Source organism: Sycon ciliatum, chromosome 9 (assembly GCF_964019385.1).
Source record: "Sycon ciliatum chromosome 9, ocSycCili1.1, whole genome shotgun sequence".
Lineage (NCBI taxonomy): Eukaryota > Metazoa > Porifera > Calcarea > Leucosolenida > Sycettidae > Sycon > Sycon ciliatum.
In genome coordinates this window covers 16704086-16720574 of record NC_088651.1, presented here as the reverse complement: position 1 = coordinate 16720574, position 16489 = coordinate 16704086, and the positions used below count along the sequence as shown (strand labels likewise).

At 48.0% G+C, this 16489-nt stretch overlaps 1 protein-coding gene across 1 annotated transcript in view; it reads right to left on the bottom strand.

The window, feature by feature from the left end:
- LOC135824296 (slit homolog 2 protein-like) overlaps window positions 1-16489 on the bottom strand; it is a 107510-nt gene that overhangs the window by 31529 nt on the left and 59492 nt on the right. The window contains exons 19-21 of the mRNA XM_065337028.1: window positions 14122-14184; window positions 12072-12140; window positions 3494-3565 (exon numbers count right to left, since the gene is read on the bottom strand). Of these exons, the coding sequence (XP_065193100.1) occupies window positions 3494-3565; window positions 12072-12140; window positions 14122-14184 (204 nt within the window). The remainder of the gene's footprint in view (window positions 1-3493; window positions 3566-12071; window positions 12141-14121; window positions 14185-16489) is intronic.

Genomic DNA, 16489 nt, shown 5'->3' with positions numbered 1-16489 from the left:
TATGTATGTCAAAATGCTCGAAATTGCATGCTGATTATTTTTGCACATTCTTTTCTATTTGCGAAACAACGGAACATGGGTGGTCATGTACAAGGGACAAGTTCATTTCAATAAAACCGTCACTGTATCTGCAAAAGGTCATTGGACACTATCCTCGTCTTCTACGAAGTTCTAGCGAAGAAGTTGTCAGTCACTGCAGCTGTCCTGAAACAATTTCAACAGAAAAGAACAGCGCTGCCTTCTCTGCGTCATGAAAGCCCATCGGAGAGCAACCATGTCGTTCTGAAAAACGGAAGTGGAGCATAGGCATAGACAATTATTTTTACGACTTCCAGTTAATGCTTCGTCCAAAACATCTCTGCGCATGAGCTGGCACGGCCTGACAAGCTACTGAGATCCGCGAAGGGAGCCAGACACCTGGAAGAAGTCGTCCTCAATCAAATATTTGCACTTTGCCTCGCACAGGCTTGAATCAAGTTTCGAGAGAAGGTGGGTTTCTTCAACTCTATTGTCGATCCTGGAGCGGACCAGGGATAAATTTTATAGTTACTCTTGTTTAAAGAAGGAGAAAAAATGAACTTCGAATTACGAGTGGAGCAACTCCATCTCACTTCGAAATAAGCGCTTGAAGGGCATAGCCACTGTACTGTAAACTGCTCTTTTGTACGAAGACAAAGTTCGAATTATCCAGCGGGCGTACTTTTCGTACTTCGAATTATGCACTCGAATTTGACTTGAAGTGACTTGCAGAAGATCGGTACGACGAAAGAGTTCGAATTACACGGACTGTTCGAATTATACCGTATTCGAATTAGAGGGAGTCTACCTGTACTACTATGATGCAATAGAGGGAGCACTAGGCCTGGAAAAGAGAAGGAGTAGGAGTTGTGAGGTGCAAGATGGGTGAAGTAGAATGTTTAGCTATAGCGGACGTGCGAACATTGCTAAACCAAACGGGCAAAAAAGTCAAACCAAAGCTGCAACGGCAGGCGTGAAAAAAAACCGTTCCGCCAGACGTGCAAAAACCTGTTACACGAGACGTGCAAAAACTGTAGTGCTGAAATGATTACACCAATTACTCGATGTTCTATCGATAATTCCATAACAACCAACTAATTATACAATAATAATTTTGATATAGCTACGAATAGGATGAAGGCCGCAGACATCACGCAACTACGTTAATTGTTTGACATGTATTACTGTGTATTTTATATCAAAAAGTATTCTTTCTAGACCAAAGAGTGGTATATTTGATAACATTTAATAACGATAGAAATTTTTACGATACTTCTCCAGACGTTTCGTTGTTCTGAACAACATCGTCAGTGGATAAAGAATTTTTTTTTCATTCTTTATCCACTGACGATGTTGTTCAGAACAACGAAACGTCTGGAGAAGTATCGTAAAAATTTCTATCGTTATTAAATGTTATCAAATATACCACTCTTTGGTCTAGAAAGAATTCTTTTTGATATTACAATGAGAGTGAATAATCAACGGCTTGTCCACCAACTCTTTGTGTATTTTATAACAAAAATATTTTAATACATGTCAAACAAGTAAAGTAGTTGCGTGATGTCTGCGGCCTTCATCCTATTCATAGCTATATCAGGGGCGTCACAGGGTGGCTGGGAGTGGTACGACGGGGGGTCCGGGGGTGTCCCCCGGAGAAAAAAATAAGGGTTTTTCGGCTAACAGGCCACGTTTTAGCACTCTACAGCCGCAAAGGAGGGTTCCCTAGCACTTATTAGACAACCCCACTCCAGCTCCAAAAACAAACTTCTCATGGATTTTTGGTATTTCTGTACATCGTAGGTAGCCCAGCAAGGCAAAAGGAACCCATTCAATGATTCAGCTGATCAGGGCCATTGCCCTCGAAAAAATCGCAAAATCCGAAGTACAAGCGTGCTGCGCGTTCTAGCGCCAGCCGCTGTGCAAAAACGTATGTCGTGTCCTGCAAAACTGCCAAAAGTCTGCCGCGTCGCGTGCACTATGTACACGGCCGCGGCCTAGCGCCTGGACAGTCGCGAAGTAATTTTAGTTGTTTTTAGAGAGAGAAGAAGATCCCTTTTTTTGTTCGGTGGGATTGAAAGATCTGCCAGTGGACCGGAGAGCTACAACACTGGAAGCAGAAGAAAGCGCTTGCGGAATCTTCTCTGTCATCGTGGCAACAGGACTTTAGTTTGCGAGAGACTTTCGTCGCGGACGCAATTCTTGTTGCTGCTACCAGAAAACTCGGGGAACGAAACGATCGTAAATCGTTATAATATAGGTGAAGCGGGCGCGGGTCGTGTCGGTGAACAGCTGCAGAATATTCTGCCGCCGTGGAGCAGCAGTCCAAACACTTTTCAGCTTCGGAGAATGAAGCGCTTCCCTTTTCTTTTGACAAGCGCTGCGTTCGCGGGTGTAATGCATTTTCGAATCCGCTTGCAGTAGATCGTCAGGAGCCAGAGGTACTAGGTAGGTGTCGTTGTGGAAAGAATATAATTATGTTGTAGCTGACAAGTGACATACATGTAGTGTCTCTTGACGTGCTGATCACCATTGTAACATGGTAGATCTTGGAAAATTTTAGTTCTGGACCCAGTGATCTCCGCCAGCTCAGCTCTGTTTCCGTCAAGTTTGCAGTGAATGCGTCCGTGAGGAATCCATCGTCTGGTTGTCTCTACCCGTGACTCCAACCGCCTATCGTATTGGATAGCCGCCTGGAGTCTTGGGCAATATCTAGCTGCTAGTGCTAGGCATCAAGTCTGTATGCTCCTTGCAATGAAAGTAACAGTTGCGATGTTTTGTACAAGTCCGAAGATCCTTGAATTTTTTTATTGCTTTTTCGGATGAATTGGGTGGACCATCCTGGACGAAAAGTGGTACGACCATGGTCGTAGTGGTCGTACCGTGTGTGACGCCCCTGTATATTAAAACCAACTAATTGTTCATAATAGATTGCTTGTTAGGGATTTGAGTCCAAAAGTAGTGAAAATCCCTGTTTTGGTGAAGTTTGAATCAGTTTCCGCCGTGAGTATGCAGTTGCTATGTTCTGAGGTTCAATTGACTTCAAAAATGCCATGCATTGCAGCTACCCTTTCTCGCCAATGCAGATATTTTGTATTACACACACACACACACACACACACACACACACACACACACACACACACACACACACACACACACACACACACACACACACACACACACACACACACACACACACACACACACACACACACACGCATGCAAACACACACATGCACGCACGCATGCAAACACACACCAGGGTCACATGGATACCTGGAGACACACACACAAGCAGAAAACTCGTGGAAAAAGCAAAGATGCAAAGACACATGCATGGAGACATACGGAAACACCTCCACCCCCCCCCCCCCCCCACACACACACACATGGAGTCATATACAGACACACCTCCCCCATCTCCCCCCCCCCCCCCCCCCCCCCGCACACACAAGTTCTATTAGAGGGGACTTACAAGCCCTGTAGAGTGCTTATGTCTTTGAAGACATTGGTTGTGACGCTAGTCAGATTGTTTTTATCCAGACGTCTATTCAGAAGAGAAGCAGTTCAAGCAACGATCAAGCAAAGCGGTCACAAAGTGTGGACAGTTGCTTTATAACGCGCTCCCATGTGTTCTCCTCTATTTTACATTTTGTTATTGGTTCCGTATCCGAGTTAATTAAAAAATCGATTGTTTATCGTAAGCGCTCGCCCCAAATTTTCACCCTCCCGGTCAAATTGTTTTTTTTTTTAGCACTGGTAAATGTACTGTATGTACTGCGGTCTACGGCCTCTAATCAGCATGGCCGTAGATTTTCGCAGGTCAAGTCCACAGACTGAACCAAACCATAGTTGCTATGGGCTTGACAAGTCAAACTGATCATCATGCAGCTGCCTGATTTTCTTCGCTTTTTTTACCTAACCTTGGTCGTTACACTTTTCATTATTAGAATCCTCAAAATAGTAATTGTCTTGCAAGACATTTATTATTCATTGCTGACGATTCATCTGCATCACATGGATTTACATGTACCTTAGTTCTTACTCTGCGCCAAAATGGCTTCAAAATAAAGAAAAGCGAAGAAAAATGCATGTTTGGGGGTTGCCAACACGTACCCTACCAACCATACCCTACCAACCATACTTGCATAACAAAAAATACAATTAAAAACCACCCGTCCGCCCAGATTTCTCGGGAAAATCTGACGATATTAAAACAATGAATATATTTTACACGGCCTAATCAGCCGCATTTACTAACCCATCCTAACCGGTGTGCCCGCTTCATTCCTGATGATGGTTATTTCATGACCGAAACGTTGAAATAAAATATTTTTCTGGTGAAAAGCAGTGATTTGAGTGTGAGCCAGTGTTGCTCACAAATCAAATTATGGCCTAATCATGTTTCCTCATACTACTGCCGCGGACATGGAAATCCAGTCGATTGACCGGGGCCGGTGCCCTCAGTGCGTTCAGAACGCTGTGTGCAGTGCACGTGTTGATTTGATGCGACCAGCACGCTGCAGCCTGCAGGCGCAGCGCATAAAATCCATGTTACGTGTGTACCCCTTGATCCACGGCTACATGGCCAGCGCCCTGGGGCTGCTAGACGTGCGACCGGATTTCCATGTCCACGACAGTTGTACTCAGTCTGTCGTGCCAGCTTGCTGTTTACAGCATTGGATACTAGAGTTCCGCGTATAAGCCCATGCTCGCGTATAAGCCCATGCTTGCGCATAAGCCCATGCTCGCGCATAAGCCCATGCTCGCGCATAAGCCCATGCTCGCGTATAAGCCCATGCTCGCGTATAAGCCCATGCTCGCGTATAAGCCCATGCTCGCGCATAAGCCCATGCTCGCGTATAAGCCCATGCTCGCGCATAAGCCCATGCTCGCGCATAAGCCCATGGCCATAAGCCCATGCTTGTCACGACGTTGACATGATGTTCAACGTCATGAGATTATTTGCAGTACACGTCATAGTTTGTGTTCTCTACCCCGGTTTGTTTCCGCGTTCCCACACCGAAGCGGGGCCGCGTGTTTATTATTTCTACTGACTCACTCGCCTCTTGGCGACTTCCTCCATGTTTTTTCCTCCTTTTTTGCTCTGCGCAAGCGCCTTGCGCTTTAGTCGTCGTCTTCTTTCAGTTCACAGCAAGAACAATAATTTTACCTCTTGTGCAGTGTCAGTCAAATTCAGTCAAATCAAGCTCTCCCGATCCCAAGAAACTGTCTGGCGTGTGCACAAAGTGGTGCCGAAACCCGGGACATGAACCGCACCGGAGCTCGAAACGAGCCGTGCGTACCATTCCAATCTTGAGAAAGATAGACTCGACTCAAATAATTTGTAAGCAGCTTGCCCGATTTGGGTCGTCGAGCTAACATGCCGAAGAGAGCAGTGACGACCGGCACGCAGATCATGCGCCGGGCCAAGATCGCGCAGCTGCAAGGATCCATCGACGAACTCGTCAAAGAGGCCGAACTCCTTTTATCGAAGGAAGGAGGTCAAAGGGCCGACGAGTTGTCGCCAGAACACGTGGACTCGGATCCAAAAAAGCTAAGTACACTTGTGGATTGTATTGTTGAAGAATTGTACGCATATGATGAGGCGTGTGATGCATTGGCCAGTGTTTTGGACTCGGAGACTCTGGAGGGTTCAGATGAGGCTCTGCAAACGGAGATCTGCGATGTGGTTGCGTATTCGGTACGCATCAGAGGGTCAATTGTTGAATGCAAGCGATCTCCGCAGTACAGAGCCCAGACGAACCGTCCAGAAGCTGCTACTACTAGTACTAGCTCACCAAGTAGCACCAAGAGTACGGGCAGTGCGGGTATCAAACAAGAAACTAGTATGGTTGATTTGTCCAGCATCCAACAGTCAATAGGAGATCTTGTTCGTACGCAGTCTATTACACATAGTCAACACCAGCAAGTATTACAGTCGCAAGAGGATCTAATCAAACAACACCAACTAGTCGTACAACACATGCAAGCATCATCACCTCAACCACAACCAGCTCCCACAAGTTCAGTCAATTTGCCCAAATTTGAAATACCAACATTTTCTGGTGATTTCCTGAAATGGGCTGAGTTTCACGATATGTTTGTTGCGTCTATTGATGCGAATCAAGGGTTGTCGGGTGTCCAGAAACTGTCGTACCTAAGAGATCACGTAACGGGTTTGGCTCGGGATGCCATAGCTGGCTTGCCCATATCAGATACCAACTACACAACCGCGCTTGACATTCTCCGCAAACGTTTCGGGAATGATCAGCTTCGCGTCAATGCACACTACACGGCAATCATGGACTTACCGCCTGCGTCCAACGCTACTCCATCTTTGCGTAGGTTGCACGATGCGTTGGAGGTGCACTTGCGAAGCCTCACAGCGCTTGGTGAGAATGTTAATCAGGCGGTGTTTGTGTCAATGATTACGAACAAATTGCCACGCACCACGCTAGCGGCTTTGGAATTAAAAAAGGGGCCACAATCCTGGACCGTTTCGGACTTGCGCGCTGCAGTAGCCAACTTCATAATAGCGAATGAAGCAGCAGATCGCCTCAGCCAGCCACCGAAAAAATCGCACGAATCACCATCTGCCAGTGCGTCCGGTCAATCTCTTGTTGCCTCAGCTTCAGCTACTTCAAAAGCGAAGCCCAAGAGAGTGTGTGTTTTTTGCAGTTCGGAGGCACATTTCTCTGACGAATGCAATAAATACACTACAGTAGAAGCGAGGAAGAGCGTAGCTAAACAAAGGTGTTTCAAGTGTTTGCGATCAGGCCACTCCGTGCACGATTGCTCTAGCAAACGGCGGTGTTTCTATTGCCACAATCCTGCACACCACAGCAGCTTGTGTCCAGATAAATTCACTGCCGCATCCACTCAGAGGCAAGCTTCCACTATGAGCCCGAATGCTCAGTCCTTCAAACCCAAGCCTGCCACGAGCACGGTCGCAAACGCCGATCACCAGATCATGATGCAAACTGCTGTGGCACCGTTTCTCTCCTCCAAGCTGAAGCCGATCAATGGCCGTATTCTCTTTGATACCGGCTCCACCAAGACATACATCACGCAAGCTTATCGAGATCAGCTCGATTTGCCCACAATCGGAAATGAAACACTCTCCTTGGCTACATTTGGGAACAACAAAAGAAAAAGTACCGTGTACGCCAAGGTGAGTTTGACCATGCAGTGTAAGGATGGGTCCACTCGTGCGATTCAGGCCAGTGTACTTCCGAACATAACCGCTCCAATTGCGCGATGTCCACTTGCTTCTTCTTTTCCTCTTCTACAGTCTCTGCCACTTGCAGAACCGCTCTCCAGCAGCGCAGAGCCCATGGTCGTAGACGTCTTGATTGGTCTCGATCACTATTATGATATTATCGGCAAGGACCGCACCGAACTAAGCGGTGGTCTGGTCTTGCTCGACTCCGTTCTTGGTTTTATCTGTACCGGCAGTCTGCCTGTGCCTGCCACCACAGAGGCGCAGTCATGTCTTGCTCATCAAACAGACACGGACCCTGAATTCGACCTCCGTAAGTTCTGGTCGACAGAGAGCTTGGGTACTTTTGACGATACGTCGTCGCAAGATCTTGTGGGCGAGCGCTTCGCCAACTCCATCTCCTTTGCCGAGGGTCGGTACGCGGTGAGTTGGCCCTGGAGGGACTCACATCCTCCTCTTCCGACAAACTACGGTCTGGCTTTCGGTCGCCTGAAGGCACAAGTGCGTCGCCTCGAAGCCCATCCGGAACTTCTTGACCAGTACGATACCGTGATTCAAGACCAGCTTGACAGGGGCATGATAGAAGATGTTCCTCGTGGTTTTACAACCAACCAGATTCACTACCTTCCACACCATTCAGTACTCAAACCTACTGCTACTACCACGAAGCTGAGGGTAGTGTATGATGCGTCCGCAAAATGTTCCGAAAAACTCGCCAGTCTCAACGACTGCTTGCACGCTGGCCCCAATCTTGTTCCAGACCTTTGCGGTATTCTTCTTCGTTTTCGTCTTTCTCCGGTAGCCATAAGTGGAGACGTAGAAAAGGCCTTTCTGCAGATTGGTCTGCACTCACATGATCGTGACGTGACCCGCTTCCTATGGCTGCACGATGCATCCAGCTCAGCTACTCCAGACAACATACGACAACTTCGTTTCTGTCGTGTTCCGTTTGGCGTTGTCAGCAGTCCATATCTCTTGGCTGCCACTATTCAGCATCATCTTAGCGCTGCTGATACAACAGATTCCGACCTAGTGTCTCGCAATATTTACGTTGACAACCTGTTCCTTGGTGCCAACTCTGGGACGGAGGCGATTGCTATCTATGATGCCACGAAGCGCCTCTTCAGTGTTGCGTCTATGAATGTTCGCGAGTGGTCTAGTAATTCTGCAGAGTTTCTTAGCAGCATTCCAGAACCAGACCGAGCCAAGGGTACTATCCACAAGTGCCTCGGTATGCTGTGGGATACAGAACATGATACTCTACATATTGCACCTGTCAGTGCCGTATCCAAGTCGGCCACAACGAAGCGGAGTATCCTTCGACATACTGCCCAATTCTTTGACCCCCTTGGTCTCCAGTCTCCTGTTCTTGTTGGTGCGAAGATTCTGCTTCAGGATCTTTGGAAGCTGAACGTCGGCTGGGACGACGACCTTCCACAAGACATCATTTGTAGATGGTGTGATATTGCGGCTCAACTTGAACTTGCTGCATCAACGAAATGTCCACGATTCATCAGTGCACCACGTGCCAGCGACGCTCGGTTTTCTCTCCACGTCTTCAGCGACGCATCTGGGCTGGCTTACGGTGCCGTTGCTTACCTTACTACTACGTTTGACGATCAACACACGTCGAACCTTCTAATCAGCAAGTCCCGTGTTGCACCTGTTGCTTCACCTACCATTCCACGTCTGGAATTAATGGCCGCGCTTCTCGGTGTTCGTCTGATCCAATTCGTCCGTCGGGAACTTCCGCTCACTTTCTCCTCTACCTTTCTATGGTCAGACTCCACCACAGTTCTCCATTGGCTGGCCTCTTCTGACAAACTACCTGTCTTCGTCAACAACCGTATTGATGCCATTCGTGCGGTTCCCGATGTTGCCTATCGCTATGTCCGCTCTGCCGACAATCCCGCCGACTTGCCTTCACGCGGTGTCTCTGTTCCTTCCCTTCAAGCCAGCTCGCTATGGTGGCACGGTCCACACTTCCTTGCCACTGCTGACCATCACGCCGAGCCAGCACTTGATCACCATGTCAACGTTGCCGCTGGGGAGGGTCCTTCAAGCACTTCGGAGATACCTGCACCTGTATCACACCCAACAGAGTCCACCGGTCCAGACACTGAGCTTGCACACGAAATGAAAAAAAAGCCTGATGCGCATCACGAACAAAAAAAACATGTGATGAACCACCATTTGGTATTGATTGTGCCAGGTTTTCGTCTTTCAGTGCCTTAGTGCGTGTTTCTGCTCTGTGTTTGCGGTTTCTCTCCAGGTTGAGACCACAAGGCGGCAAGTCCTTCGGGGTGGATTCTAGTTGTAACTCAGAGGTCAAGGTAGCCAAAATCATGTGGCTACACCATGCACAACAGAATCTGTCAGACGTCAGTGCTGTCGAAAATTGTAAGAAGCACAGCCCGAAGGACAAGCTGCGGCTCTTCCTCGATGAGAACCGCCTCATCAGATGCAGAGGACGCTTGGAGAACGCCGAACTTTGCTATCAAGCAAAGTATCCAGTACTGATTCCCCAAACGCATCCCATCACCCAGCTCATCATCAACGATTGTCACCTGATGACGATGCATGGCGGCGTTGCACACACGCTATCAAGACTGCGTTACGAGTACTGGTTACCACGAGGGCGTGCAACAGTGAAGTCATTCATCACTAAGTGCCTGACTTGCCGGAAGCACCACGGTGGTCCATACCGCACCCCAGATATGGCCCCGCTTCCATCTGCCCGCGCAACAAGATCTATCCCGTTCACCCATGTGGGACTAGATTACTTCGGTCCTCTGCTCGTCAAGCACCAGCCAAGTACCAAGAAGGTATGGGTCCTCCTAGTGACATGTATGGCAACTAGAGCTGTCCATCTAGAACTGGTGGCAGACATGACCACAGAGGAATTCCTGCTAGCGTTCCGCAGGTTCGTGTCGTTGCGTGGTTGCCCTGAAGAGGTAGTGTCTGACAACGCGCCACAATTCATCCTAGCTAAGTCTGTTCTGGATGTGGCCTTTGAAGAAATGGCAACGAGTGATGATGTCCTGTCGTACATGTCGAGGACTGGTGTGAAGTGGCACTATAACCCACCGATCTCACCTTGGATGGGTGGTTTCTACGAGCGTCTCGTTGGAACAGTCAAACGAAGCCTGAAGAAGGTCGTTGGCCGCGCGCTCCTCACTGTGTCGCAACTGACTACCATTCTCATGGAAGTGTCAGCAGTCGTCAACTCGCGTCCACTGGTGTACGTGGACAATGACTTGCAGGAGATACTCACCCCAAGTCATTTTCTGTGCCTGTCCGCAACTACTGGTGGCGTGCAACCCACTGCTGATGACGGCGATCCGGACCACATCGAAGTTCCGACTGCAGCTCAGAATCTTCTCTCTGTCTGGAAGAAGGGTCAACGAACATTGGACCAGTTCTGGCGTGTCTGGCGAGACGACTACTTGGCTGATCTCCGCAACAGTCACACTCGGAAGCTCCGACAGGCACGCGTTACCGCTTCAGAACAGCCAGCCGTTGACGATGTTGTACTAATAAGGGATGACATGCCCCGTGGCTCATGGCGACTTGGTCGCATTGTCGCTCTCCATACAAGCAAGGACATGGAGATACGTTCCGCAACCGTCATCACTGCAGAGAAGACAGAGCTCAAACGACCCCTGTCTCTCCTGTACCCTATCTGTCCTGCTGCTAACTCCGAGGCTAACAACAACAGCACCGCTCCGGACACACACACCACTGGCCAAGCCGATCTGCCAGTTCCAGCAGCTGTTGCTCCACCCAGTCGTCCACAACGTGCTGCCGCTAAGAAGCAACGTCAGACGCTTCGCCAATTAATTGGCAGCGAACTTGTTTAGTTGAATCAGCTAGACAGTTGGTAGTTCACATCTGAACTCTCTCTTTCTCTCTCTCTCTCTCTCTCTCTCTCTCTCTCTCTCTCTCTCTCTCTCTCTCTCTCTCTGTGTGTGACGGTCTACTCTCTTTCACCCTTGCGTAATATATGCACTTATTGTGTTTTGTTTCCACGTTACTTTGTTACGAATTATCTCCTTTTCTCTGCATCTCTTGCGGGGGAGTGTCACGACGTTGACATGATGTTCAACGTCATGAGATTATTTGCAGTACACGTCATAGTTTGTGTTCTCTACCCCGGTTTGTTTCCGCGTTCCCACACCGAAGCGGGGCCGCGTGTTTATTATTTCTACTGACTCACTCGCCTCTTGGCGACTTCCTCCATGTTTTTTCCTCCTTTTTTGCTCTGCGCAAGCGCCTTGCGCTTTAGTCGTCGTCTTCTTTCAGTTCACAGCAAGAACAATAATTTTACCTCTTGTGCAGTGTCAGTCAAATTCAGTCAAATCAAGCTCTCCCGATCCCAAGAAACTGTCTGGCGTGTGCACAAAGCTCGCGCATAAGCCTATGCTCGTGCATAAGCCCATGCTCGCACATAAGCCCATGCTCGCGTATAAGCCCATGCTCACGCATAAGCCCATGCTCACGCATAAGCCCATGCTCGCGCATAAGCCCATGCTCGCGCATAAGCCCATGCTCGCGCATAAGCCCAGGCCAAGTTCAAACATCGCAAAGCTTCAAGTCCATAGGCCTAGGTACACACATGAACGCACACAAACGCATACACACATGCACAAACATGCTCAAAACGATACACAAACACTACCCCCCCCCCCCCTCTACATTTCCAACAAGCTCGCAAACCATGCACACACGCACGCACGCACACACACACACACACACACACACACACACACACACACACGCACACACACACACATACACACAGACAGTGTCAGGCTAGCCGACGCCAACATACAGGAACTTGAGTTTGCTAGGTGCGAATTGGAATCTGGTCAAATCCGTAATTCCATTGCTAGAAAGTCGCCTACAGCGCAGGAAAATAAACACAACACAGAATTTTACTTATTAGGGAGGTTTCGCTCTACGGAATTACGTATGAAAATAACGTAGGAACTGCACGGAATTTTCATACGTAAAAATAAGAGCTGTTGGGTTTCGCTCTACGTGATTTCTTCACGACTGCAAAACCCGCGTTTATGCTTTGGAGACGTGTTGGCTGCATGCGCCCACCGCATGCACCATGAACCGAAACCGCGTTTTCCATTTTATTTTGCATGTGGTGTACGGTGTGTGTACCTTGTCACAGGCTTGTGTTTCGCGCGGCTTGAACGTTGCCATGGACAAATGCGGAAAATGCGAAAAAAATATTTCAAAAATTCCTACGGAGGACCGAACGTAGGAAAGAGCTTTCCTACGGAAATCCGTAGAGAGATTTACGTATGAAAGTTGCCATCGCTCCCCAGCGCGTACGACATACGGATTTTGATACGTAATTACGTAGAGCGAAACCTCCCTATTATTGTAGTACTCCTCATCAGTTTTGTGCCATGTTGGGATGAATTGCGCCGCCACCCACGGTCAGCTGCTGCGTATTCAGATGGTTCAATACTGGGAGTGAGGGTGACATGGATGCAGCTAACAAGGTTTGTCAGACTTACCAGCTCACACCCTTGCCACTACAGTCCATTCAGAAAAAGATGGACTTCTAGCTTTTGGCCATAAGGGGCCGTCCGGGGTTACCAAAAGTTTTGGCAAAACGAAAAGTTTTAGTATTTTTCAGCACCCACCCACCCAACTACCTTTTCTGCAGGTAAAACGAATTCAAATAAAATAAAATAAAATGTCAATTTTCGACAAGCAGAAGTAACTGGGCCTTCTCCATCTGCATTTAATAATTATTTTCAAAACGAAACTCCTTCAAACCCACCCACCCCCAAATGAAAACTTTTCGTTTTGAAAATACTATTGGTAACCTTGCACCCTAAATGGGTCCAACGTTGAGTTTTTTTTAGAATTTTTTCTACAATCCCCAATGGAATCCTCTTCCAATTATGTTTCTAAAGTCTATTTCTCCAAAAATCAAGCCGTAACAAGAATAGTATTTCGGCCAGGTTTTGCCCCAAGAACACTGAATTGGGAAAGACCTTCAAAATCCAGGCCGTTCGATCCTGCCTGCAACAGTGCATTGTACGGTTCGAACCCCAGTTCAGGTACCCATTTTGAAACCTTTTTCAAATTTCAAACTTCGCAGCACTGCACTGTGTACGATAAAATCTTGAAAAATCGCCAAATACGGGAGCTCGCCAGAGCCAGGGCCAATCTTTTTGTGAATGTACTGTAGGCGCTGCATCTACCATCTTGGTATGCCAGGCATGGTGGTGGTGATGGTGGTGGTGGTGGTGGTGGTGGTGGTGGTGGTGGTGGTGGTGGTGGTGGTGGTGGTGGTGGTGGTGGTGGTGGTGGTGGTGGTGGTGGTGGTGGTGGTGGTGGTGGTGGTGGTGGTGGTGGTGGTGGTGGCGGTGGTGGCCTGACACAAGCGAAACTTCCTAAGCTGGTTGTGTTCTTCAACGCCGTGGTGTAGTCGGTGCTAGTGCAGACATGTGGACTGCTACTACTGTCACATGGTGTAGTCGGTGCTAGTGCAGACATGTGAACATGTGGACTGCTACTGCTGTCACACTAGCTGACTGTATGCGAATGTGTTACAGTGGTGGACACTGGGCCACAACTCATTATAAGATGTGTCCTTCCTTTTATAACGAGTAAATAAACAAGAGTGGACTCGGATGGACTCGGATGGACACACACACACACACACACACACACACACACACACACACACACACACACACACACACACACATACACACACACACGTGCACACCCATATACGCACACCCATACACACGCCCCCCCCCCCCCCCCCCCTACACACACTCATGCACACATAGTTAATATAGATTCAGGGCTCAACAGGATAGACTGAGAGCAAGCAATCATCTTACAGGGTATGCATGTCAGGGAAATTGGATATACTGAACTGAGTTATGGTATTACCAGTCAGGTCCCTGTTCGAAAACAAAACAAAACAAAACAAGGGCATAGGGCATCGGGCAAAGTTATTACATTGAAGGAATGGAAGTTTTTTTTATTATTATTATTATTTTTTACTATGTTCACTCGTAAATACAGAAAGACAATGGTACTGAGACAAGGACAAACGGGACAACTACTGAGTAGGGGTTGCACCGAGACGCGGCAGTTTGTTTAGGCATCTACACAACACTCCCCTGCTATTTGTCTTGTACACTAGCACATTGAGCACGATCCTGCCACCGGCGGTAAACCACCAAGAATTTGCGGACGACATTACTCTCGACTGCTCAGACACCGACCCCACTGAAGTATGCCGAACCCTCAGCCACGCCATCACAAGCCTTGCCAGGTAGCTAGAAGATATTGGTTTGCTGCTGAATGCAGCAAAAACCCAGCTTCTCTTCATAAAGCCCCGTGTTGCAGACGATACACGGCCTGAGGTGTTCTGCCATGCCGACAAACTTGCTGTCACACCTTCGACTAAGTATCTCGGGGTAATACTCGATGAGGAGCTGTCCTGGAAGCCCCAAATTGCACACCTGAGCCGCAAGACTGCTGGGACCATTGGCCAGCTCTGGAGGCATGGTCAAGGACTCAGTTTGCGCGCAAGACGCACTTGGTTCCTTAGCATGGTCCTCTCTCAGCTATGCCATGGTTCGAATAGCTTTGTTCCTTGGCTTTCTGCCCAGTTGCTTGGACGTCTGGAGAAGAGTTTCAAAGCCGGCATTCGTGTAACCTTGCAACAGCGCTTTCTCACCCCCACCCCACCGCTTCTGGCACTTCTTAGTATTGTCAGCCTGGCACACACACATACACTCAAAACGTTCTAATTTTTGTTCACCGCTGTATCAATGGATATTGTAGCCCACTCCTACAGCAACTCTTTACAACGACTGCTCCAAACACCGTGCTAAACGATCAGCGCATCACTAGGGGCCAAGTCTCCAACTTTCTCCAAATCCCTTTCCTTCGCGGGCCTGTGGTCGCTCGAGTATGATGTTTCACGGCAGCATTGCATGGAACGCCCTCTCGGCTGATGTAAAATCGATAACTGCTGCCGATCAATTCAAGAGAGCCCTATCTGATATTGACCTACTTAACTTGTAAACTCTATGCCAACAGTCAAACACCTCTCGCTGTACTTCATGTTCCCTGGACTGCTAAAACTTGTGCCCATCCAATAAAGTCTGCCAATGTTCACACATATATTTTCATGAAATGCTTCCGCAACATATTATTTGTTATCGCAATTTAAAAAATCAATAAAAAATCACACAAATTGAGTGTCAGCATACACTTAATGTCATAACAAACATTTCCAAAATAATAACTATACCGCTTGCATGTCTTTATCTCTATACATTTCCTCATATAATTTCCTTCATCTTTCTGTGAGAACCGGACCTATAGGCCGGTAAAAAGGCAATCATGCCTGTGCAATTGGTGAAGTAAAATAAAAGTCAACAACAACAACAACAACAACAACAACAACAACAACAACAACAACAACAACAACAACATCAACAACAACAACAACAAAGCTCCAATGAAGCAGACAAACAAACAAACAAACAAACATAATCACACAATCACATTCTTTTGAACTCTGTTTCTTCCCCTCTCTGTCCCTCTTTCTCTCCGTGTGTCTTTCTTTTTCTCTTTTTCTCTTTCTCTCTGTGTCTCTTTCTTTTTCTCTCTCTCCCCATCTTTCTCTCTCTCTCTCTCTCTCTCTCTCTCTCTCTCTCTCTCTCTCTCTCTCTCTCTCTCTCTCTCTCTCTCTCTCTCTCTCTCTCTCTCTCTCTCTCTTTTCTCTCTTTGGTTCGGCGGAGTGTTTGGCGGCAACTCAGACACAGGTGAGCATGCTTTCTCCATGGTGGCATGCTTTCGGGGAGCCAGACACATGCAATGTCTCCGGGGTGAAAACCATACCAAGCTTCAGGACTATGGGTTACGAAAGTAGACCTCCGGTACCTGAAAGCAGAATTCCTGCACCTGAAAGTATACTTCCAGCACCTGGAAGTAGACATCCGGAACCTGAAAGTAGACTTCCAGCACCTGGAAGTAGACTTCTGACACCTGAAAGTTTACTTCCTGCACCTGGAAGAAGACTTCTGGCATCTGTAAGTAGACTTCTGGCACCTGGTGCCATGTGCACATGATGACAAACAGAGGATAGCCCAGAAGCAGCCGCGAGTCTCGGCATGTGCTCAGGGCACAAACTCACGGCAACATGACCAGGGTGTTGAGATCAAGAGTACATGTAGTACGTGTAGTACG